A 23,227-nucleotide genomic window follows, 5' to 3' on the forward strand; every position below is an offset into this window, starting at 1 on the left:
GCTCCCTGTCACTTAGTATTTCCTCCGCCGGCAATTACCGTTCCAACATGGGGCTCCATTAGCGGCTATGTTGCCCTCCTCCCGTTTGCCACACGTGAATACATTTCACGGGCTCTCATGCTCCAGACGGACTTTGCAGCCTGATGTGAATGATGTCTTCTCTGCCCTTTGATCTTATCCACCACATGTCTTGACCCCGATAAACTTCAAGGCAATCCAAGCAGTAGACACATGTTGCGAGAATGAATTAAAAATGAAGTAAAGGGGAAAGACCAGGTTGAAAGCCAATTAGGCCAGGGGTGAGGTGAGCAAAGACGCCATGCTGGTCTAACGAGACTGTGGTTAGACCAGGAAAGGACAAGGAGTGGACGTCTATCTGGATCCAAGACTAGAGCCGCGTTAGGAATCGGGGATTTGGGTGTTAGGTTTAGTGATTGGTCCTGGGCACTGTGCCCACTTTGTTCCAGCCGGCTCCGTTAGCACGCTGGGAATCCCGTGCATGTACAGTGGGGTGGAACGCATGACAGGTGCCAGCCACTCCAAAACCCAGCCGGGCCCCAAATAAGACTTTCTGAAAGGCCACTGAGGATGCTTGCTTGCAAGTCTAGAGAAGAGAGAGGTGGCTTCCACTCTGTTTCCCCGGATTTTCTTTCTAGGAGACGACGGACATGTCACTAGCTTCCTGGAATCATGATCTCTCAATATTCTATTGTCAGTGAAGAAAACTTGATTTTATCTTTTTGGTTGGTTTAATGATAATTGATCAGAGGTCAGACAGATGGGGTTCATATACTGGCTCCACACTACCCAGTGTGTGACTGTGAACAAGTTACTTATGTCTTCTGAGCCTCAATTTTACCAGCTGCAAAATGGAATTGTAAGAAAGATGGAATTTTTTTAAAGACCTAAATGTAAGGCCAGTCACTATCAAACTCTTAGAGGAAAACATAAGCAGAACACTCTTTGACATAAATCACAGCAAGATCCTTTTTGACCCGCCTCCTAGAGAAATGGAAATAAAACCAAAAATAAACAAATGGGACCTAATGAAACTTAAAAACTTTTGCACAGCAAAGGAAACCCTAAACGAGATGAAAAGACAACCCTCAGAATGGGAGAAAATATTTGCAAACGAAACAACTGACAAAGGATTAATCTCCAAAATATACAAGCGGCTCATGCAGCTCAATATCAAAAAAACAAACAACCCAGTCCAAAAATGGGCAGAAGACCTAAATAGACATTTCTCCAAAGAAGATATACAGATTGCCAACAAACACAATGAAAAGATGCTCAACATCACTAATCATTAGAGAAATGCAAATCAAAACTACAATGAGGTATCACCTCACACTGGTCAGAATGGCCATCATCAAAAAATCTACAAAGAATAAATGCTGGAGAGGGTGTGGAGAAAAGGGAACCCTCTTGCACTGTGGGTGGGAATGTAAATTGATACAGCCACTATGTAGAACAGTATGGAGGGTCCTTAAAAAACTGAAAGTAGGACTACCATATGACCCAGCAATCCCACTACTGGGCATATACCCTGAGAAAACCATAATTCAAAAAGACATTTGTACCACAATGTTCATTGCAGCTTTATTTACAATAGCCAGGACATGGAAGCAACCTAAGTGTCTATCAGCAGATGAATGGGTAAAGAAGATGTGGCACATATATACAATGGAATATTACTCAGCCATAAAAGGAAACGAAATTGAGTTATTTGTAGTGAGGTGGATGGACCTAGAGTGTGTCATACAGAGTAAAGTAAGTCAGAAAGAGAAAAACAAATACTGTATGCTAACACATATATATGGAATCTAAAAACAAAAGTGGTTCTAATGAACCTAGGGGCAGGACAGGAATAAAGGCACAGACGTAGAGAATGGACTTGAGGACACGGGGAGGGGGAAGGGTAAGCTGGGACGAAGTGAGAGAGTAGCACTGACATATATACACTACCAAATGTAAAATAGATAGCTAGTGGGAAGCAGACGCATAGCACAGGGAGATCAGCTCGGTGCTTTGTGACCACCTAGAGGGGTGGGATAGGGAGGGTGGGAGGGAGACGCAAGGGAGGGGAAATGGGGATATATGTATATGTATAGCTGATTCACTTTGTTATACAGCAGAAACTAACACAACATTGTAAAGCAATTATAGTCCAATAAAGATGTTTAAAAAAAAAGAAAGATGGAATTTTAAAAATATGCTTAAAGCATTAGTCACAGTGCCTGGTACAGATGAGTGTTAGCTGCTGCTCCTGAGTTTTCTATTACTACTATTACTGCTTGTATTACTACTATTACTGCTTCTATTACTACTCTACTATGTTAAAGGTCTAAACTTATCTTTTTGAAAACTGTGAACCCTAGACACACAGACCTGGATCCATAGCCCTTGGTTCATTGCTAACTGTCATGGTTAGTTTGTGAACAGGCTCATTTTACCTTAAAGTATTTTTTTAAATCTTAAACAATATATTATAAAACCTTTCACACACTCTTCGATATATCATCTCAGTAAATTTTTTTCACTTCATAAGTGGCTTATTTTGATACCTTCTAGAAGATTGACAAATGAGTCAAGAAGGAAAAAAGCGATAGTGCAGAAAATGAAAATAATAGCAAATTCATATACGTTTATAATTTGTTTGCATGGAAAGCTTAGCTCTGAAGTTAAGGTGAAGCCTTGGCATACATTGGGGAATGTAAAACATGCTGTGTGTTTTGCTTTTGAATTGAAATGGTTTCTTCTTACTCCAGTTTATACTAATTTTAACCCACACATATAGTTGGTTTATTTTCTCCCTGAGCAAGATGAAACTTAGTAAAACAAGAAGACAGGAGATGCAGTAGGAATATTTTCCCACCTCCTGCTCTCCAGCGATCTGAGGGAATATATTCCAGTTTCTAGAAATGAAAATACAAACATTGCTGAGGAAGGTAATGTTCGTTTTCCCGCTTCATCATGTGCTTTGGCCTGTGAGTGATGCGTGTTTCAGCGAGGGGATCACGAGTCACTCCATCACCAGGGCTGTGATCCTGGGGGAGGGGCCGCTCGCCGCACCCCTACCAGCCACTCTTCTTGGCGCTAAGCAAGGCAGCCGTGATTGCTCGTCTTTATTCAGTACAGTTTTAAAATGTATCGGGGCACTCCGCCTTCCTTTTGTATTGGATTTTACATTTTAGAAAGCTCCTTGCTCAGTGGGAGTTGTTTGGAGGCTGAATTAACAGGGGACACAAATTCAGGCAGGGGAAATTTTAGGCTCCTTCAGTGACCTAGGCAAGACAGCATGAAGTCCCACAGCAAGACACTGGCGGGCAGGTGGAGGCAAGGGGTCCAAGAGACACGTCGGAGGAAGAGTTAACAGACCATAAGGATCCATTCCACTGGGGGATAAGGGAGGGACCTAAAAAGGCTCGGCAATCGGGTCCGTACTTCTGGCATTTACTGAGGCAAGAAGTGAAGGTGCAGGAGGAATTAGGGGGAGGGGGCGATGATTTCAGTTTGAGACATTGACTTCCAAGGTTGATGGAACATACCAGCAGTGGTGTCTGGAATGCAGTCAGATAGCTGAGCCTAGAGCTTGGAGAGAGGGCTGGTCTACAGTTGTACATATTAGCCAACTAACACATGTTTTGGAAATCTTAAAACAGAAGCCATATCCTTGATACATTCCTGTCAGGCAGCAAAAGGCTAGATTAAATGGCATTAATATCCACTTGGCTTAGATACTGCAGTACAGTTATACGAGTAGCATATTTTCCTGTCTCTGTATGGGGTCATTCACATGTCCGTCTGGCTAAACACTTAAGCACTTTAAATATACATGTTATTTTAAATTTTTATATGCTCCTCATACTAAGTTTCTAAAATACAGAAAAGAAAAAAATAAGAAATTAATGGCATCCATAATATTGCAATACAGAGACAAACTATTAACATTTTGGCTCATTTCCTACAGAAACACATACATGCACACTTATACACACACACACAAAGAGAGTTAAGATAAAACTGCATATAGTTTTGTATCCTGCCTTTTTTCACTTAGCTTATTTAATATGCTTCTTCTTAAGAATAGTTTCTTTGGCCCTATAATCAGTTACATGGACACCGTAGAACTGAGTTAACCACTAGCTTATCATTGATCACTTAGATTTCTCCTATTCTTTTCTTATTATAATAATGCTCTGAAGAGCATATTTATATGTAAATCTTAGTCTACATTTCCCATTATTTCCTTTATTTAGAGTCTCTCTTTTTAATTGAAAACTCTATTATGAAATATTTTAAGTATACAGAAAAGTATGTGAAGTATAGCATGAACAAAAGCATCCTACTTGCTAAATCTCAATATTTGGCCACATTTGCTTCAAGTTCTTTTTTTTTTTTTCCCAAAAGAAATGCATTCCTGAAGAGAAAGTGAGGCCCCATGTGTACCCCACACTGTTCCATTCCCAGCCCCTGGCCCAAAGGAAACCAATTTATGAGAAATTGTGTTTACAATTCCCATGGCTATTTTGGTACTTTTTCATTGTATGTGTGCATCTGTATACAGTATGTAATATTATTTTGCATGTTTTACAAATATGTGTTATGTTGTATTATGTACATGAAGTAAATGTATTATGTTCATCAAGTAAATAAATTATTTTGTATCATTTATTTATTTGATGAACATAATACAACCTAACACATATTCTTCCATCCACTCTTTTCATCCAGCAATCTGTTTTGAACGTTTTTCTGCACTGTGGTGCATTCAGATCTAATGCATTCCTTTTGTCACCACACAAGATTCCACTTTATCGACTTTATCAACATACAATGAGTCACGTACCCATGTACTGTCAGTGCACATTTAAGTTGCTTCTGATATTGTACTATGGCAATCCTTAGCAAGGAACATTCTTGTCCATATTTCTGAATGCAATCATGCAAGAGTTTGTCTTGGGTAGACGCCCGGAAGTGAAAGAGCTAGCGTTTACATTTCCTGTGTTGCCAGATTCCACTAAAAAATGTATGCGTGAGCATTCCTATCATGAAACAGGAGAAACTTACCTTCATATTATCTACCCCCATTTTTTTAAAATTAATTAATTAATTTATTTATGGCTGTGTTGGGTCTTCGTTTCTGTGCTAGGGCTTTCTCTAGTTGTGGCAAGTGGGGGCCACTCTTCATCGCGGTGCGTGGGCCTCTCACCATCGTGGCCTCTCTTGTTGTGGAGCACAGGCTCCAGATGCGCAGGCTCAGCAGTTGTGGCTCACGGGCCCAGTTGCTCCGCGGCATGTGGGATCTTCCCAGACCAGGGCTCGAACCCGTGTCCCCTGCATTGGCAGGCAGACTCTCAACCACTGCGCCACCAGGGAAGCCCGACCCCCATTTTTAAGATGATGAAACTCATAACCAGAAGCTTCTGAAGTACAAGAACAAACAAGTATCCCAGGTGGATCCAGGACTGGAGTCTAGGTGTTCTGACTCTCAGAGTGCTTCCAGGTGTTCTGACCACGAGGTACCTGTGCTTCCCAGGTGTTCTGAACCTAAGATCACCGTGCTCTCCTCTGGGCCTTAGCTGGTCAGATGGAAAATGTCAGATGGGCCGAATCCCGTACGCAGCCTGTCAGTGAAGGCTGCGTGCTGAGAGGCCATGAACAGTGTGGTTTGAGACGAGTATGAGTGTTGACAGCCACTTAAGCTCCACTTTTTTTTTTTTTTAATTTTTAAATTTTTTTATTTATGGCTGTGTTGGGTCTTCGTTTCTGTGCGAGGGCTTTCTCCAGTTGCGGCGAGCGGGGGCCACTCCTCATCGCGGTGCGCGGGCCTCTCACTATCGCGGCCTCTCTTGTTGCGGAGCACAGGCTCCAGACGCGCAGGCTCAGTAATTGTGGCTCACGGGCCCAGCTGCTCCGCGGCATGTGGGATCTTCCCAGACCAGGGCTCGAACCCGTGTCCCCTGCATCGGCAGGCAGACTCTCAACCACTGCGCCACCAGGGAAGCCCTCCACTTTTTGAATATTGTGGAAGCTGTGCTGTGGAGCAGGGTTTGGTGTTGTAGGGAAAATGTTTGGAGAGGAACACAGAGATTTTTAAAGAAATCACTGTTCTTCCTGAACTAGACCGGATACTTTGTCATCCCCAACTCAACCTGCTACATTAAGGGATCTTATGAATTCTTGAACAAGCTGTGATAGCTTTACTTTCCAAAGAACTAAGGGAGACACAAGGAAAGAAAACAATGGCATTCACCATCAGGGTAACACATTCGCTGAATGCGCATCTCACGCCAGGCACGTCACCGTCACCACTGCAGCTCCTCTGGGAGGGCCAGCGGTTCCAAGGGCAGTGGAGGTGCCACTCTGTCTCCATTTCTTCCCTTTGTGTACACAACTCAGCCCGCCCTCCGGCTGCCCCGTCGCTACATCCAGTCACCCCTTGGACCTCAAGTAATTTCCAAGTCACTAAGTTCCGTGAATGACTTTTGGTCCCTTCAGTGGAAGGTGACACAGGGGGTCGCTGAGGTGAGGGAAAGGAGACTCAGAGGCCTGGCAAACCCATCATCCCATAATATTTCCAGGGACTCTTGTGTGGAGAGGTGAGGCGGGGGGAGTGGTCACCCAGGTGTCCAGTTCTTGTCACTGTTTACATTTCAAGGCCTCTACCTCTTGCTTCTTATGGCCGTTCCCTTTCTCTCTACCCCTTTTTAAGAAAAAGTTGGGATTTAGACCTCTTTTCTTTATTTCTCCAAAATACTACACACATGAGGCTCTTTTATATGGTAGACTTTGCCTAAATATTGCAGGTGAGCTAAAATGTGATATTAGACATCCTTGCCCTAAAAACTCCAGTGTTCATTCCTTGCTCAGTCCCTCATTTCACACCCCCTGGATTGGTTCTTTGTTGCTGCCTAAAAATGTATCCCCAAACGTAATAGCGCAAAACAACAATAATTCTAGTTTCTGCGGGTCAGGAGCCCCGGTGTGACTTACCACGTGGCCCTTGGCAGGATTCGGTTCTCTGCAGGCTGTGGCCGGAGGCCTCCCTCAGCCCCTCGCCACGCGGCCTCTCTGCAGAGCCTCTCACGACACGGCAGCTGCTTCATCAGGGCGAGCAGTACAGGGCGCAGGGGACAGCGCCAGCAAGAGAGGCTGCCAGCAAGGTGCAAGGGTCCATCTGTCCCAACCGAGCCATGGCAGTGACACCCCTCACTCTGACCTTGTCCTGTTTATCGGAAGCAGGTCGTTAGGTCCATGCCACCCTCCAGGGAGGAGACTGCACAGGGCATGAACCACTGGGGGCCGGGTCGGAAGTTGCCACACTATGCCCACCCCACCGCCCCAGCTGGGCGGTTTTCATGGATTCTGTCTCCAACTCAGGCTCCCGTTTTGCTGGATGAACCCCCATCTTTGGACCTCTTTTTGTCTTTGCCTCCCTAGCTTTCCCGTTCCCTCCCTACGATGTTTTATCCATTTCTTAAACAGCAATTTAGCAATCTCTTTGTCCCACTTTAATAGCAGAGGTTAATATCTATTAAGTACCTACTGTGTGCCAGAAACGACCCGACGTACCTTTATGTCTTTTAACTTATTTAATGCTGATGAACAGTGTGAACTATATTCTCATGTCAATCAGTTTTACAGATTAGGCAGCTGGAGGGCAGAGAGGAGAGAGACTTGTCCACAGTGACATCACGTAGCATCTCTCCCCTGGCAGTCACTCTCTGCGAGCCTGCGAGGGTGTTTTGCTAAACAAACACCTTCTGTTATTCTCTCTTTAAAAGGAATTCTGCCACCTGCTTTTAAAGAATGCATGTTGTTAAATAATACATATTTCCATCATCAGTAAGTATGTGGAAAGGCAAAAGGTTCCCTTTGCTTGGCTCCTTTATTTTCTCAAATTGCCGGTCCTTGGACTCTGACCATTGGCCTCTGTAAGCATCATCAGGAAGGGGTGCTGGTCTCTCACTTGAATGGTTTTCCTCCCCATCACTTTGAGCTGAAGTTGACACGTGTCAGCTTTGAGAAGGGGTTGATATTTACTCAGATCTCCTTGACATTATAAAGCATCAAGGATTAAAGTTCATAAATGTTTGGCTCAGTTCGACCCTCTGGCTGCAGCTCAGGGTACAGAGGGTCCCCGGTGGCACCGTAATGTCATGTGTTCTGGATACTCTGGGCCTTGGGGGTCGGTCCGGTGTCCTTCACCCACCTTCCGCCGTCCTCCTTCTCTCGTGGTACTGGTGAAGGGCTGGCACAGCCCGTGAGAGGGCACCTGGGTGCCGTGTGTGTGGCCTGGCCCCTGACCTTGACTGGAGCCTCCTCCACTGCTCTCTGTGCCCGGAAAGCAGCTCCACTTGACCTCCTTCCCACTGTGAATAACCTCTTCCCCGCTATCATGCCTGCTATGCGTTCATACTGCCCAATCCACGAGAAAAGGAGCAGCCTTTTTTCTTAACTCTGGGTTTTCCTCAACCTTAGTCCTTTGTTCTCAGAGGTCATAGACTCTTATATCTGATATTTACTTACTCATTTGTACATCAGACGTTTATTGTCTGTTATGTGTCTGGTTCTGTTCTTTTAAAGAGTCTCCTATTTTGTATGATAAAGGTAAGTCCAGGTATTTTTAATGTATGTGCTGGTATCTGGAAATTTGACAGACTCTGGATACATTGTAAAGACACTGATTAACTTTAGTGAAGAAATTAGATTACTGCTTAACTCCATCTGCCTGTTTTTAGAGCTCCTGTAGTTGGAACTCCCAAGGATGGTGGCTACTTTTTCTTTTGTGGATTCAATTTCAAAAATTTATTTTACTGGAATTATCTAGAAATCAGTTAGTTGCAATGTGCAGTTTTTTTGTTTGTTTGTTTTGTATATTTCTCTTTTTACCACCTCAGCAACAGATCAGAAAATCAATTCCCAGGCCCAGGAAACTCTTGGCAGTAGACTTAAATAAGTCTTATATATCTATAAGCTATGTGAATATGTTATGTGTGTAGCCAGTAGTAATATAATTTGCTAGCTCTGCCTTGGGAACTAAATAGAAGTAAAGGAAATGCATACTGATAATTTTTATGACTTTAGAATTTAAAAAAATAGCAACAAGATTTCTCCTATTTTCTTCCCTGCAGTTTTTTCCGTATAACTCTTTTTTTTTTTTTTTTGCAAATTTTACATCAAGTTTATTTTCTTCCAGGTTGATTGAGATATAATTAACACGCAACACTGTGTAAGGTGAGGTGTACAGCATAATGATGTGACCTACATGCATCGTGAAGTGCTGACCCCAGTAAGTTTAGTGAACACCCATCATCCCATAGAGACACAAAAGAGAAGAAATAGGAAAAGTATGTGTCCTCGTGCTGAGAGCTGTTGGGATTGACTCTTAACAACTTTCCTACACAACACACAGCAGTGTTGATTCTGTTTATTGTGTTGTGCATCACATCCCTGGTTCTTAGTCATCTTGTAACAGGAAGTTTGTACCTTTTGACCCCCTTCCTCACCGTGCAAAAATACGACATTATTACTGACTGTGTTCCTCACACTGTATGTTTCACCCCCATGGCTCATTTATCTTGTAACTGGCAGTCTGTCCCTCTTAATCTCCCTCACCTATTTCTCTCCTCCCCTCACCCCCTCCCCTCTGACAGCCACCTGTTTGTTCTCTGTATCCATAGCTCTGTTTCTGTTTTGTTATATTTGTTCATTTGTTTTATTTTTTAGATTCCACATACAAGTGAGACCATATAGTAGTAGTCTTTCTCTGTCTGACTTATTTTACTTAGCACAATACCCTTTAGATCTGTTCATGTTGTCACAAATGGCAAGATTTCATTCTGTTTTATGGCCGAGTAATATTCCGTTGTATATATGTATTACATCTTCTTTGTCCATTCTTCTGTCGATGGACACTTAGGTTGCTTCCATGTCCTCGCTATTGTAAATAGTGCTGCAGTGAACATTGGGGTGCATGTGTCTTTTCAAATTAGTGTTTTCATTTCCTTGGATAAATACCTAGGAATAGAATTGCTGGATCATATGGTAGCTCTATTGTTAGTTTTTTGAGGAACCTCCATACTGTTTTCCATAGTGGCTGCACCAATTTACATTCCCACCAGCAGTGCACCAGGGTTCCCTTTTCTCCACATTATCACCAACTCTTATTTCTAGTCTTTTTGATGATGACCTTCATTCTGACAGGTGTGGGATGATATCTCATTCTGGTTTTTTTTGGGGGGGGGGATTTTTTTTTCTTTTTATTCAAACAGAAAGTCACAAAAATTATAATCATCCTCATCAGTTCTCATTCTGGTTTTGATTTGCATTTTACTGGTGATAATTGTCTTGAGCATCTTTTCAAGTACCTATTGGTAAAATCAGCATTTCAATATGGGATTATGGCAAAATAGAATCACGTTGGGCTCGGAGCTTCATAACTCAGTGGAGGTTGGATTCCTTATAATTTTATAAATTAAAGCTTAAATTGATTTGATATTACAGATGTTAAGAACACTCTCAAATAAAAGGACTGCTATTCCAAACTGTTAAAAAAAAAAAAGACCCCAGCTGTCTCCTTGATAACGTGAGGTCTTACACTTTCATAAAATGGTAATTAGGAACATATAACTTAATGACTATCATACACATTGTAAAGAGGAGTAACATGATATAATATAGAATTTGGAGAGAGGAGAATTAAGTTCCTGGTTCTGCTACTCAGTAGCTCTGTGATCTTGGGTCACTAGCTCCATGATCTTGGGTCACTAGCTCCCATTGGCTGAGACAATAGTTTAATAGCTAGCACACTTGTGAAGTCTCACTTTCTTCACTAAAAAAACGAAAAAACCACATGCTGTTGAGGCCTAGTTTTAGGGATGTTTGCACTGGTGCTTGTAAAATTACAACATGCTAACCAAATGTAGGGTGACATTGGTATATAATTTTGATTTAGGGACATTGGAAACCTTCTATCTTGGATCTGTTCCTTGTGAAGTAATGCCCCAGGTGTATGAGTTTCAGCCAAAGTCCTGTGATTCCAGGATCTCGGGGGGTAGGAGGGGCTGGAAACATGTAGACCTCCTAGAAGATGTGTTCTTTTAAAGAACCTCCAGGGAAGTGGTTCATTCACGTGACTTTCTGAATGACTTTCGCCTTCACTTTCTACCTTCCTTATTTTGCCTTAAGAGGATTTCAACCATTCAGAGAGAAAAAGACAACTTAGAAAGGGAAGGAACAATATCTACTTACTCCCTAGCCCTCTGAATTTGGAGAGAAATAAAGGAAACTAGAGGAGTCTTGCCTTTGTGAGTTCATGGACTTGTAAAAATCCTGAATGTGTGTGTATCGTTGGGTGTTGTTTGTTGTTTTTGTTGGGGACGTCTATAAACCTCATAGAACCCATGTTCCACTAAAGTTTAAGAAATGCTCTTTTAAGCAAACAAACCAGTCACCTTGAGAGAAGCAAGTAGTCTTGTACAAGCAGTCTTGACCAAGGGTCAATTGCCATATTCCCCAGACCCCTGGACCCCAGATGTTCTAAGAGGGTATTCTTTAAAGCAAGATAGTATTAATATAACATTACTGAAATCCGAGGTTGTTACAGCTATAACCTTAGGAAAGTTTAAAACCAAGTACAGAGATAAGTAAATCTTGGATTAAACCAATGGTGGTAATATTTGAGAGTAGTTTGCAATGTAAATGTAGTACAAGAGGTTGTGTAATGATGGTTTGTATGTGGTTTTGGCTCCTATTTAAGGTATTCAAGGTATTCAAAATAGGCAGTCACACTAGATTGGAAACTATATTTTGAATTGGTTGAGAATATATAATTTAGTTTTTAATCAACCTTTAAATGTTGAGTGAAAATCAGTTTTAAAGTTTTATTGGATATATAGATTTTAAAATTAGGACATTGAGGGAAACAAAGAAAAAGAAAAAAGAAGTGATGCTCCAGAGCATTTATATGAAGTTCGTTATTGTAAAAGTTCTCGCCCCCTCATTAGAGAGTTAAAAACCCTATTGATGTTTGACTCACGTGCTCATATAAATTAAACTGAGAATAACCTCCCAGTCATACTTACGTGCTAAAGAGAACACTGATTGTAATCATCACTAGGTATTCTAAAGTCATTTGTGTGTACCTTCCTTGTATTAAGTTCCTGACTTTCTATTTTCTCCCAGGGCTTTCTTATGAAATGTAAATGGCAATTTATTTTGCATGAAACAGTCATATTTTAACCTCATACTTTTACTCCCACCCTGGTGGTTGGCCAGCTGATGCATCTATCTTGCTTAATTGAAATCTTGCATTGGACAAAACGAAAGGTTTAATTCTGGGCTCCAGAACCTAGCTGTCTGGTTCACCATGTCCGGCTCCCTCTTAGGAACTGTGTGTCTTGGTCACATCAGTGAGCTCTCTGTGCATCTGTTATCCTCTTCTTGAAAGTGGAGGGAATCTGGGGAGGAGGAAACTGGATAGTATATGTGAAAGGCTGAATCCAGTTCCTGGCTCATAGTATACGTTTAATGAATGGTTGCTGTCATTATTATTATCGTCCAGAGAAAAATAACTCATTTCCCCCCAGTTTACACATAAGAGCATTCAAAGATTCACATCGGACACACAGAGTCCCAAGGAAATGCGCAAGCTTCAATTTCACACACCAGTACAGCAATTTTGGGGGTCTGTAATGTAAACTCTGTTCCACTGGCACATATGGAAGGTCAGCTAAGTCCCAGCACAGAACTGGGCAGCCCAGAGCCCAATATATTTTTTAAAATAATGAGGTAATTTTCTAAATCAGCCTCACATCACTATGTCATTTGAAAGAATTCTACCATTTCTCTTCCTCTTGACCATGACCCCATGAAGAGCGTAAAGTTCCAGCAAATGCTGGGTTTCTGAAAATGAATGATTCCTCCTCATTATTTCTTATGTATTTGCTCCATATTTATTCTTGTATCAGCACATGTAAGCATGGCCCATGAGGTAACTGCCCTGGAGTCAGGAGAGGAAGAAAGCAGGGAAAGGCATGGCATTTATAAAGACATCCAGGGATCTAATGGCGAGTTTCTCTGGCACAGAAACTCCTACTGAAATCCCTACAGTTTTCCTAGAGATGACCAAAGACTCAGACACTGCAATGGACCTGAGTGACAAGACAATAAAATGAAGCACTGGATTCCAGCAAATGTGTTTTCTCCTAGGCCACCGATGTGCAGGTACTCCACGGAACAGGCGCCTTGTAGAGGCAGATCTGAAGTTCTGAACCACTGTGTTCCCTGTTGTCTTTCTTTGTAGGCATTTGATGGTTTAAGCTCCGCAGCCCCTCGCCTTGCCGGTGTGTGTGGAAGACAGCAGCTGAGGAACCCCATCACCTCTTCGGGAAACAGCCTCTTCCTGCGATTTCAGTCTGGCCCTTCCAGACAGAGCCGGGGGTTCCGTGCTCACTTCAGACAAGGCAAGTTCCGCGTGGGTCTCCCGGAAACACAAACCATCTGTTCTTAAGTGCCCCTCTTGGTGCTGCAGTAAAATGAGACCGGTCCTCAGAAAACGGTCCCAGCTTTCTACTTAACATGCGACAATTTAAGTAGAACAAAGGAACCATAGTTTGCAATGATTCCAACTGTTGACACTTTTAACTTTTCCTTTGTCTAACTTAGGTGATGTGAACTTCCTTGGGGTCTCTGTATCTCTCAAGCAAATTTTCAGAATAACACTTAAAAGTGCCTTTAATATTAGAGACACTATTAAAGAAGTGTTTATCCAGATTCATTTACTCACAGATATATTATCTAGTATTTATCCAAAGTTTTATGCTAAGAGATACGCTACTATAAATTACAAGACTTTCTGCTAATATAAAGTCAAGTTCTAACCCTCAAGGTAGTGGTCGCTCTCCACCTGAAGAATCAGTATTGTTTTCCATTGATATTTTCTTTTTTCTTTTCTTTTTGTTTTGGCCGCATTACACGGCCTGCGTCGAACCCGGGCCACGGCAGTGAAAGCGCTGAATCCTAACCACTGGACCGCCAGGAAATTCCCCATTTTTTTTCCTTAAAGCACCACTTCCTAGTAGACCTTTTCACCCATTGCCTTTCATCTGGGACTTTTAGAGATTAACCCTTTGTTCCACTGTCAGGGATGGAACCCAGAGCTGGGCGGGTCGTTGTCCCCTTAACACGCCTCTGATTTTTATTTGGAGGATCCTTGTCATTTCAAACAAGTGTGGTCTGTTTTAGTCATTTCATCTGTTTCAGTGGACTTGCTTGCCCGGATTCTGCAGTAAAGAGCCCTGGCTAGGAAGAGTTTCTGGATTGAGGTCTCCCCAAGGTGCACTGAAGGCTTTGGAGCAAGACAGACTGCGAAGTTCTTTCAAAGAAAGAACAGCGTCTCAACACTCTTTCTTTTCATTTAATTAATCCCTTACGTTTTGCTTCATAGCAAAGAAGTTCCCAGTGGGTCTTCTCTGGGCTATTATAGCAGCCTCCTGGTCTCACCTGCCCTTCTCCCATATTCCTCCAAAGTCAACGTGCAGTAGCGAGTTCTGATCCTGACCTTCAGCGCTCCATTGTCTGTCCTGTCTCCACACCGACCAGGGCGTGGAGCCCAAGCTTCTCTGGATGTTCCCCACGGGCACAGAATCTGCCCTGGTCTTTTTCCAGCATCGCTCGACCCTCCTCACGTGCCCCATGCTTCAGCCAAGCGTGTGTGGTGCAGCCCCTGCCCTCCTCTGTCTTTGCTCGGGCTGCCCTGGACCACTCTTCCTCACCCCCGAATCCTCCTTCAGTGCTGTCTGCGCCATGAGATGCCTTGTACACCCCCCGTCTTCTGCTCCCATAGGGCTCTGCACGTCCCTGATGACACACAGCCGCCCTTATGAAGTCTCTTTCAACTGAATATTTAGTTTCCTAAAAAAGAAGTCAGTCGTAAAGAGATTATCCCTATGTCTGTAATTTGCAAGTGGGCAGAGTAAGTGAATCAGTGCCAGCGTTTTGTTGAATGATTCAGGCAATTCATAGCCATTTAATCTGTTGTTCTTTGCCACTCCCTACTTCCCGTAACTGAAGAATACTGTTATAAACGTAGAGTATGTTGCCACTTTCTCATGGTTTATGTGCAGCTTTCTTGGCAGAGAACTTCCTTGACATGCCTTTTAGAAATAAGGAAACATCATTTATGCTTTCATTCTTCAAATAATTGTTTTGGAGAGTCAGCAGAAATCAAAAGTGTGTGACATATGTGTGCGCTTGTGTGTCCCTCAGCCTGTGGCGGCTACATCCTCACCGACTCCGTTGATACGATATCCTCTCCCCTGTTCCCTGCCAACTATCCAAACAATCAGAACTGCAGCTGGATAATTCAAGCCCAGCCTCCGTGTAAGTAACAAAAATAAAAAAGAATCCAGGGCGCTTGGTGTCTGTGGGAAAGTCCAGCTATGACTCATGTTCTTATCTCCTCGGTGGTAACAATTGATGGCCTTCCTCTCCTGTTTTTGGAAGTCCCATTTCCTGATGTGCACAAGAACAAGGGTTTCCTAATCTGGTAGGAAGTAACTTTTACTGTTTATTCTTAATTTAATTATTTTTTAAATTTCAAGGCCTAGCAAAGGAAACGAAACAAAGCAAAAACCTATAACCTAGTTGAAATGACAGGCGTGTGAGATTGGGGGTAAGCAAAAATAGTGGATAAATAAATAGTTTTTGACACCTGTGCCTTGAGTGTAGTAGATGCTCAAGGCAGTTGCTAAGTGAATAAATGAACAATAAGAACCATAGACTGGAAAATTAATAACTCGTAGTTTGGAGATGCAGTGCCGTGAACATATTGGTCTTCAATAAAGGTGGAAGTTAATTATAAAACCTGGTCTCTCCTGTGATGCACGTATTTAAAAAAAATCCCAGCGTAGGCCTTAAGAAACCTTTAATACGTGCTTGCATTGTGTTCTGTTTAGAATCCTAGAATCTTATTTTCTGCTCTGGTAACAATCTGGTAGTAAGGATTACTGTCCACATTTTACAGAGAAAGTGAGGAGACCCCTAAGGACTCAAGCAAAACGACTGCGAAGAGGGTGATCCCAGGGCCATTATGAACCCCGTTTCGAATGAGCCCTGCCCTTCCTTGAGGTTTTCAGGAAAAATGGATGATTTCAGACGTAATGTGGGAAAGGCATTAAGTTCTTTACTCCGCTCTCTAATTAATGACCTGTGTGATAATAGGAAAGTCACTGATGCCGATGAGGCCCCATTAGCTCATCTAAAAAAAGAAGAGTTTGGCTTAAATATTCTCTAACATTTTTCCTAGGCATGTTAAGCATTAACAGAATGGTATCTTTATTGCCCTGCATGTCATTTGGGGGTCAGTGATGTAATCCTTTGGCAAAGAAAGTAGCCAGGAACTGAGCCTTGAATAAAGAAGTCCCCTGCCTCGCGTCCCACAGTCTTGCACCTAAGGATAATTTCTAAACAGTTGTAAAGCATTTAGATGAAAGAGGTCACTGGTATAAAGACAGCAATAGGGAAAGATCCTATTCTGAAGATTTGGGACCCTGGAAGAAAACAAAAGGAAAATGTACCCAGGCACGTACCTTTCTGCAAGTAATTCAAAGCTCTCTTTATAAATGAATGAACTTCCCGTTTCCCCGGTTCTGGCCTTAAAGTAACACTGAGAATGCTAGGATACGTGTGCCGGAGAGGAAAATGTGTCTTATTGACAAGCACAGGTAAAGAATCAGAATTTAAGGAAACTATTCTTTTAAGAAAAATACTTCTGAGAGGAACACAGCAACAGTGGATCCATTCCCCATCGTCCATGAAATAAACCGACCCAAGGGTTCTCTTCCCAGTACCAGCGTTTCAGAATCTACAGACATTTTCAAAAGCATGGATTCAATTACTCTTCAAAGGAGAGCTTTTAGCAGAGCCGTTGTTACTTTTCCTCTTCACCCCCCTCCCCTGTCCGTCCCCCTGTGCACATCTGCCAGATTCATGGCTTCCCTGCTGGAGAACCAGCAGGAGAAAGGATCAGAGGTGAAATATCATTCCCCGTATGTTTTGTTTGCCAGAACGTTATTAAAGAGTCTTCTCTTTTTCCCTTTCAGTCAATCATATCACCCTCTCCTTTAGCCACTTTGGACTTGAAAGCAGCACAACGTGTACTCGAGACTTTTTAGAGATTTTGGACGGCAGTCACGATGATGCGCCCCTCCGAGGTACTGCCGCGCTCACTCGCTCACATCTGTGGCCTTGGCTTTTTACAGTGTCTGTGCTTACATGTGTATATGCTGTCGTTCCAGGTTAGAATGTTTCCAATAACTATGAAGAGCATCATAAGCCATGTAAAGATAATGAGAGGCTAGGAAAGCAGGATGTAATATGGTGTTCAAGAAACTCAGCTTGTTCATATTCAAGGACATGCATAGTTTATATTTTTTTAATTGAAAGTTGTGATTGCTTTAGACAGTAGTGAAATGCAGTCCATTCCAGCATTAGGTAGCATTCTCTGAGAAATTTCTTATTAACATTTGACCACAGTTCTCGTATTCAAATTGAGCATGTTTCTTTTGGTTTTGTCCTCAGTGGAAACAAAATAACAGATAGATAGATAGATAGATAGTAGATAGGTAATCTAGAGGTCTGTTTGTAAAACATCCCAGTAAAAATTAGGGGTTGCTGCTAAATAGTTTCTGAAATGTTCTCAAGCAAAATAATCTCAGGTTATTTAAACATTCTCCATGAGTCACTCCTATTTGAGCTTTGTCATCCAAGGTTCTCATCCTGCACTAGAATACAAGCTCCATCAGAGAAGGGACTTTGTTTTGCTCACTGCTTTATTCCCGGTGCCCAGAACAGTGCTTGAGATGATAACAGGCAATTGAGGAATACTCTCTGCTCTCTGCAGACTTCTGATTGTATTCCTTGAGATTTTCGTCTGTAAGCATTTGACTGAGGTTGAGGCTATATTATTTAATGGACACTTATAGAACACCTTGTGCGGAGTGCTATCTGAAGAACTTTATACACAGTAACTCAATTAGTCCTCATACCCTTATGATAGAGGATTTCACTGTTATCAATGTTCCCCTTTCTCAAGTGGGGACACTGAGGCACAGAGCACTTAAGTAACTTGACTCAGGTCACGCAGCTGGTAAGTGGCAGAGCCAGGAGTTGAATCCAGGTGTTTTGGTTCCAACATCCACGTGCTTCTCTGCTCTTATATGTTGCTTTTAAGTATTAGCACATTTATTTGTGCAGGTCCCTACTGCACTAGCATTAGTTACATTTGGAGGTCATCTGTATTACTCTTCCTCCCCCTAACATTCTTTACCACGTTTATAAATCATCTCCCCTATGCTCGTATTCATAGCTTATTTTGAATTATCAGGCATCATCCCCAACACTGACCCTGATGTAAGTGTTTCTCCTAATAGTGGTTTCTTCTGTTTGCTTTGGTCTCTTGTGACTCTAGTAAAATACGTGTTTACTTGTCATCATTCATTCTCCTTGTCATCATCTTCATTATTTAGGCCGATACTGTGGCCCCTCCATGCCCCACCCCATCACTTCCTTCAGCAATGCTCTGACACTGAGGTTCGTCTCGGATTCTACAGCGAATTTTGGTGGTTTCCACGCCACATATGCTGCATCAACATCAGGTAAGAAATGTTGGCAAATGGTGCTACTAGGTTAAGAGAAATGTGTAGAAAATCCTTGGTTTATTATTTGGGATTCTTCTACATTCAGCGTTCTGAACTAGTTTCCTAGATCACCTCTATGACTAACCTTACTGTCTTTCAAATTAGGTTAACATGCTTGTAAAGTCTAACAGTAGTGAACTCTATACCACATCTTCTTTATCCATTCGTCCATCGACGGACACTTAGGTTGTTCCCATACCTTGGCAATGGTGACTAATGCTACACGGATGAGCTCTGGAAGTGGGGAGAACTGGTTGGAATGATCTTGGGTGACTTGCTTGTCGGTGTCTCCTTGTTCTCCTTCATGATATGTTTGTTAAGGGAGCCCCTGATGGACAGTGTCTGATGGCATCTCTTACGGGTGGACACCTGCTGTCCTTTAGTCTCCCTGGCCTCACAGCTGCGCTCAGGCAGGGCTGGGTGTTGTCGCTGATGCAGGATGGATGGGGGCATATGGGGAGGAGGGGAAAGAGGAGCACCCAGTGCTGGGGCTCTTAGCCAGCAGAGTGCTGCTTGTCAGCTGCTGGCTGCCTTGTTACTAGCAGCTAAAAGCCTTAGAACACCAAGGAGATTTGCGCATGTTTCTGTGCTCTCCTGAGAAGGAAAAGCTGAAATACTGCCTTCTGTTCTAGGCCAGGAGTGAAGATCATCCTGGTCAGAAATACCGAGGGGCTACAGAATTAAAATGAGCCTTTTATTACATAAAGTTATAGTTCACAGGGAGAACAGTCTTTTAGAGAAGAATCTACCGAGATTCCTTCCAATCCACCATACCCTGTGGCTTTTAGTGTTCAGGTTTCAGAATCTTTTCCTTATTGTATATGATATGGATTTTTTAAATTATGAAATGAAAATGGCATATCCTTTGACGCTGCTATCAGCTCTTCTAGTGTTCTTTCTCCTTTATCTTATGGTGTCTTGTATTCACTATTTACTCTGCCACTCACTTTGTTTCTCTTTTCTTCTAGCTTGTGGTGGCATCTTCCGCATGGCTGAAGGCGTCTTCAACAGCCCTGGCTACCCAGAAATTTATCCCTCTAATGTGGAATGTGTCTGGAACATTGTCAGTTCCCCTGGCAACCAGCTCCAGCTGTCTTTTATGTAAATCCTTTTTTATAGTATATTGTTTCAGGGAGAATGAATCTGCAGGAAGGAAGCACTGTTACTAATAGGATGGACAACTAATAACATATCTGTCCAAACAACTGTTAGAGAATATGGTGGGAACTTCAGGAAGTCTGTTTCCATATTTCCTCTGTTTTAGTCATAGTTTAAGTTATAAATAGCATTATAATTCTCTTGCAGTGGTTTTAGAGTCCTGCCTAACATTACCAAGAGTACATGCCTGAGCTCTTGGTACATTAATTTTTGGAATTCTCATTTTCAGATAACATTAATTTTATCTTTTTTTTTTAAATTAGGAACATTTAGATTCTTTCAGAGCATCACTAACATTCTTTCTTCCAGCAGAATCCCCATCTCAATTAAGCCTTCTTTACCCTTATGTCTTATCCCCATCCTAATCCACCTTTGTCAGAAAAGATGGGTTTATTTGGTATCAGCAGAGAATTGCACAGATGGGTTTATTTAGGATCAACAGGAATTGCAAAGGTGAGTTTATTTGGGATCAGCAGAGAATTGCAATTTGGGATCTGCAACCATGGCAAGACATGTGCAAGTCCCTGTATTGCGAAAGAAGGAGAACACTTCTATAAAGAAGAAAAGGAAGTTTAGAGGGTTATAGTAAACAGAGAGTCCAAGGCTTCTCATTGGTTGAGCCCTTCAGGAAAGAAGAGAGGTCTTTCTTCTTCCTGTTGGACTCTGCTATTTTTGCAGGGCATGAGAGCTCCCCCTTTTGGTGTCCTGACTCTATTTAATTGAGGTTTCTGTTTATTAATTTTTTACATTTCCCCCTTTTGATCATAATCTTTCTCTGAAATCATTGCTGATCTAGAGTCAGGGTTTCTAGTTTCAGTGGATTTTTGTGTGTCAATGTTAGGAAGGACCTTTCCTGGTATAGTATCTCATGTCGGAGGGAAAGTGAACAGATTGAAAATCTATTAAGGTCACGTCTGAGTAATTAGGAGAGGTAGGAGGGAGAACTCTCAGGTGCTTTTTATCTAAAGTCCATATGATATCAAGATCATAGACATTGGAGATCATCTGAAGCCTTATGTCATCCTCAAAAGTGTATCTTGGGAAAGCTGTCTCATCAGATGTCGTCTGCTTCAATTCCAGAAAATCTTTACTTTCAGGTCACCAGGTGATGTACAGGTACAGTCAGGGTTCAGTGATTTCTTTAGGTGTGCCACATAAATCCAAGAGTCTATTTCTCAGAGCTTGGTGTCACAAGGGTTGGTTAGCAGTCCCTGATAGGGACCTTTCCAATGAGGTTGAAGTGAGTTCTTCTGGAGGACTCTTTTGCAATAGACAAAATCTCCAGGTTGCAAGATGTGATGCTTAATGTCTTCATCTCCCAAGGCTACACTATGAAAAGATTGCTCTATTAAAACATGGTTATTTTTAATAGAGGCAATTAATCCTTTGCAATGTTGGAATATCTCTCCTTTTATCAGTTGTGTGTCAAAAGAAGTGGGAACCAAGTGCGTTGGAAATTATGTGACTATCTCAAATGGTAAGAGTTTATGAGTTCCAAAAGCGGAAGATCCAAGATTTAGAAGGACAAGATGGCAGTGCTTTTGACCAAGGTGTTTGGAGGGCCTCTATAAATGTTGCCAATTGAGTCTTAATGATGCTGTTAGTGTGTTCGACTAAACCAGAGGAATAAGGGTGGTGAGCACAGTGAAAGTGTTGTAAAACTAGCCAAACAGAGCAGACTTGTCAAAGTACCTGGCCAGTAAAATGGATTCCTTGATCGCTATGAAGTTTGAGATGAGTTCCCCAGGTAGGGATCATCTTTTCCAAAAGGACTTTTGCCACAGAAGAGACAGTAGGCTGTCTGCAAGGGAAGGCTTCAGTCCAGTGTGAAAACATATGGACCATGACTAAAACATATTTATATCCATTAGAGGAAGAAATTGTATGAAATCCACTTACCAGAGCTTGAATTGTCCATTAGGCAATATACAATGTCTGGAAGCAGTACAAACAGGCTTCCCTGGTTCTACTTTGGACAAGTGGGACAAGTGAGGGTAGGCACTTTTTTCAGCCTTGTTAATGTTTCTCCTCTAATATTGATTCATGAAGGCTATCATCTTGTCAGTAGAACAATGGTTTAATGCACGTACAGCGGTGAGGAGTGGGAGTTTTAGAGTGTTGGGTGGGAATAGGTTGTTATTTGATGCAAACCAGAGCTTTCTCTTTTTATCAAACCAACAACTATTGAATTTCCAATCTTGTTTTCCTTTTTCTGAGGCTGATTGCTGGGCTTCTCTAGCCAGTTTTTCTAAATTTCCCTTTGGACCACGACAGAAGTTTGGCTGCTGTTGGTCCCTTTAAGGGCAACATTCCTTACAGAAATATCAGCAAGGTGATTTCCCTCAGCTTCCAGAGAGTCAAGTTCAGAATACCCCAGAATCTTAATAATAGCTAAAGTGGCAGGTGAAATTACTGCATCCAATAATTCCTAAACACAGGGGCCATCTTAAAATTATTTTCCCACTGGACGTAAGGAAGCCACATTGCTTTCACAATATTCCAAAATTATGAGCTACTCCAAAAACATATCTACTATCAGTCTAAATATTGGCAGTTTTGTCCTTGGCTAAAGTATAAGCCCATGTAAAAGCATGTAATTCAGTCTGGGCTGAAGTAACCATAGGTAAAGATGCTGCGTCAACAACATCAAAAGGAGTCTTAATAGCATACCTAGAACTGTATTTGCCATTATCACCTTTTAAATGAGAACCATCAGTGAACCACGAGAAGTCAGCATTACCCAGTGGAATTCCCTGTAGATCATGCTGAGGAGTCAGGAGGTGGTGCATCAGTGTTAAGCATCATGAGGGACTTTGCTGGTGATGGAGGGAAGAGGAGTAGCCGGGTTAAGGTTATTACAATGTAAGAGAGTTATGTGAGGAGCAGTTAACCAAAGGACTTCATAGGAGGTGAGGTGGCTGGCTGGGAAATGTTGAGTGTGATGAGAAGTCAGAACTTCTGCTGTATGAGGTACAAAAATGGTTAAAAGGGATCTCACAGTAATTTTCTCGGTGATCTTAACCAAAAGGGGAGTGGCTGTAATGGCTTTAAGGCAAGGGGGATATCCCCATGCTACAGGGTCCAGTTGCTGGCCACAATACCCTATGGGTCAATGGTGGTCCCTGTGTTTTGGGATTAGTACCCCAAAGGCATTCCCATTCTTTTCATATACAAAAAGGAAAAAGAGAATCTGATCATTGGGATGCCCAAGGCAGGTGGATTCACCAAACTCTCCTTTAGGGCCTTGAAGACTGTGTCATCTGTTTCTTCTCTTAAAATTGCATTGAGGTTTTTATTGTTGGGTACAACATACAGAGGTTTAGCCATAGGAGAGAAATTTGGAATCCAATTTCAGCAATAAT

The 23,227-nt window shown here is 42.2% G+C and overlaps 1 protein-coding gene across 2 annotated transcripts in view; it reads left to right on the forward strand.

Moving 5' to 3' along the window:
* CUBN (cubilin) overlaps positions 1-23,227 on the forward strand; it is a 274,317-nt gene that overhangs the window by 134,733 nt on the left and 116,357 nt on the right. For both annotated transcript variants that reach the window (XM_036842057.1, XM_036842058.1), the window contains exons 33-37: positions 13,313-13,472; positions 15,277-15,390; positions 17,112-17,222; positions 18,537-18,665; positions 19,676-19,808. In XM_036842057.1, the coding sequence (XP_036697952.1) occupies positions 13,313-13,472; positions 15,277-15,390; positions 17,112-17,222; positions 18,537-18,665; positions 19,676-19,808 (647 nt within the window). The remainder of the gene's footprint in view (positions 1-13,312; positions 13,473-15,276; positions 15,391-17,111; positions 17,223-18,536; positions 18,666-19,675; positions 19,809-23,227) is intronic.

Source organism: Balaenoptera musculus, chromosome 2, assembly GCF_009873245.2.
Source record: "Balaenoptera musculus isolate JJ_BM4_2016_0621 chromosome 2, mBalMus1.pri.v3, whole genome shotgun sequence".
Taxonomy (NCBI): Eukaryota; Metazoa; Chordata; class Mammalia; order Artiodactyla; family Balaenopteridae; genus Balaenoptera; species Balaenoptera musculus.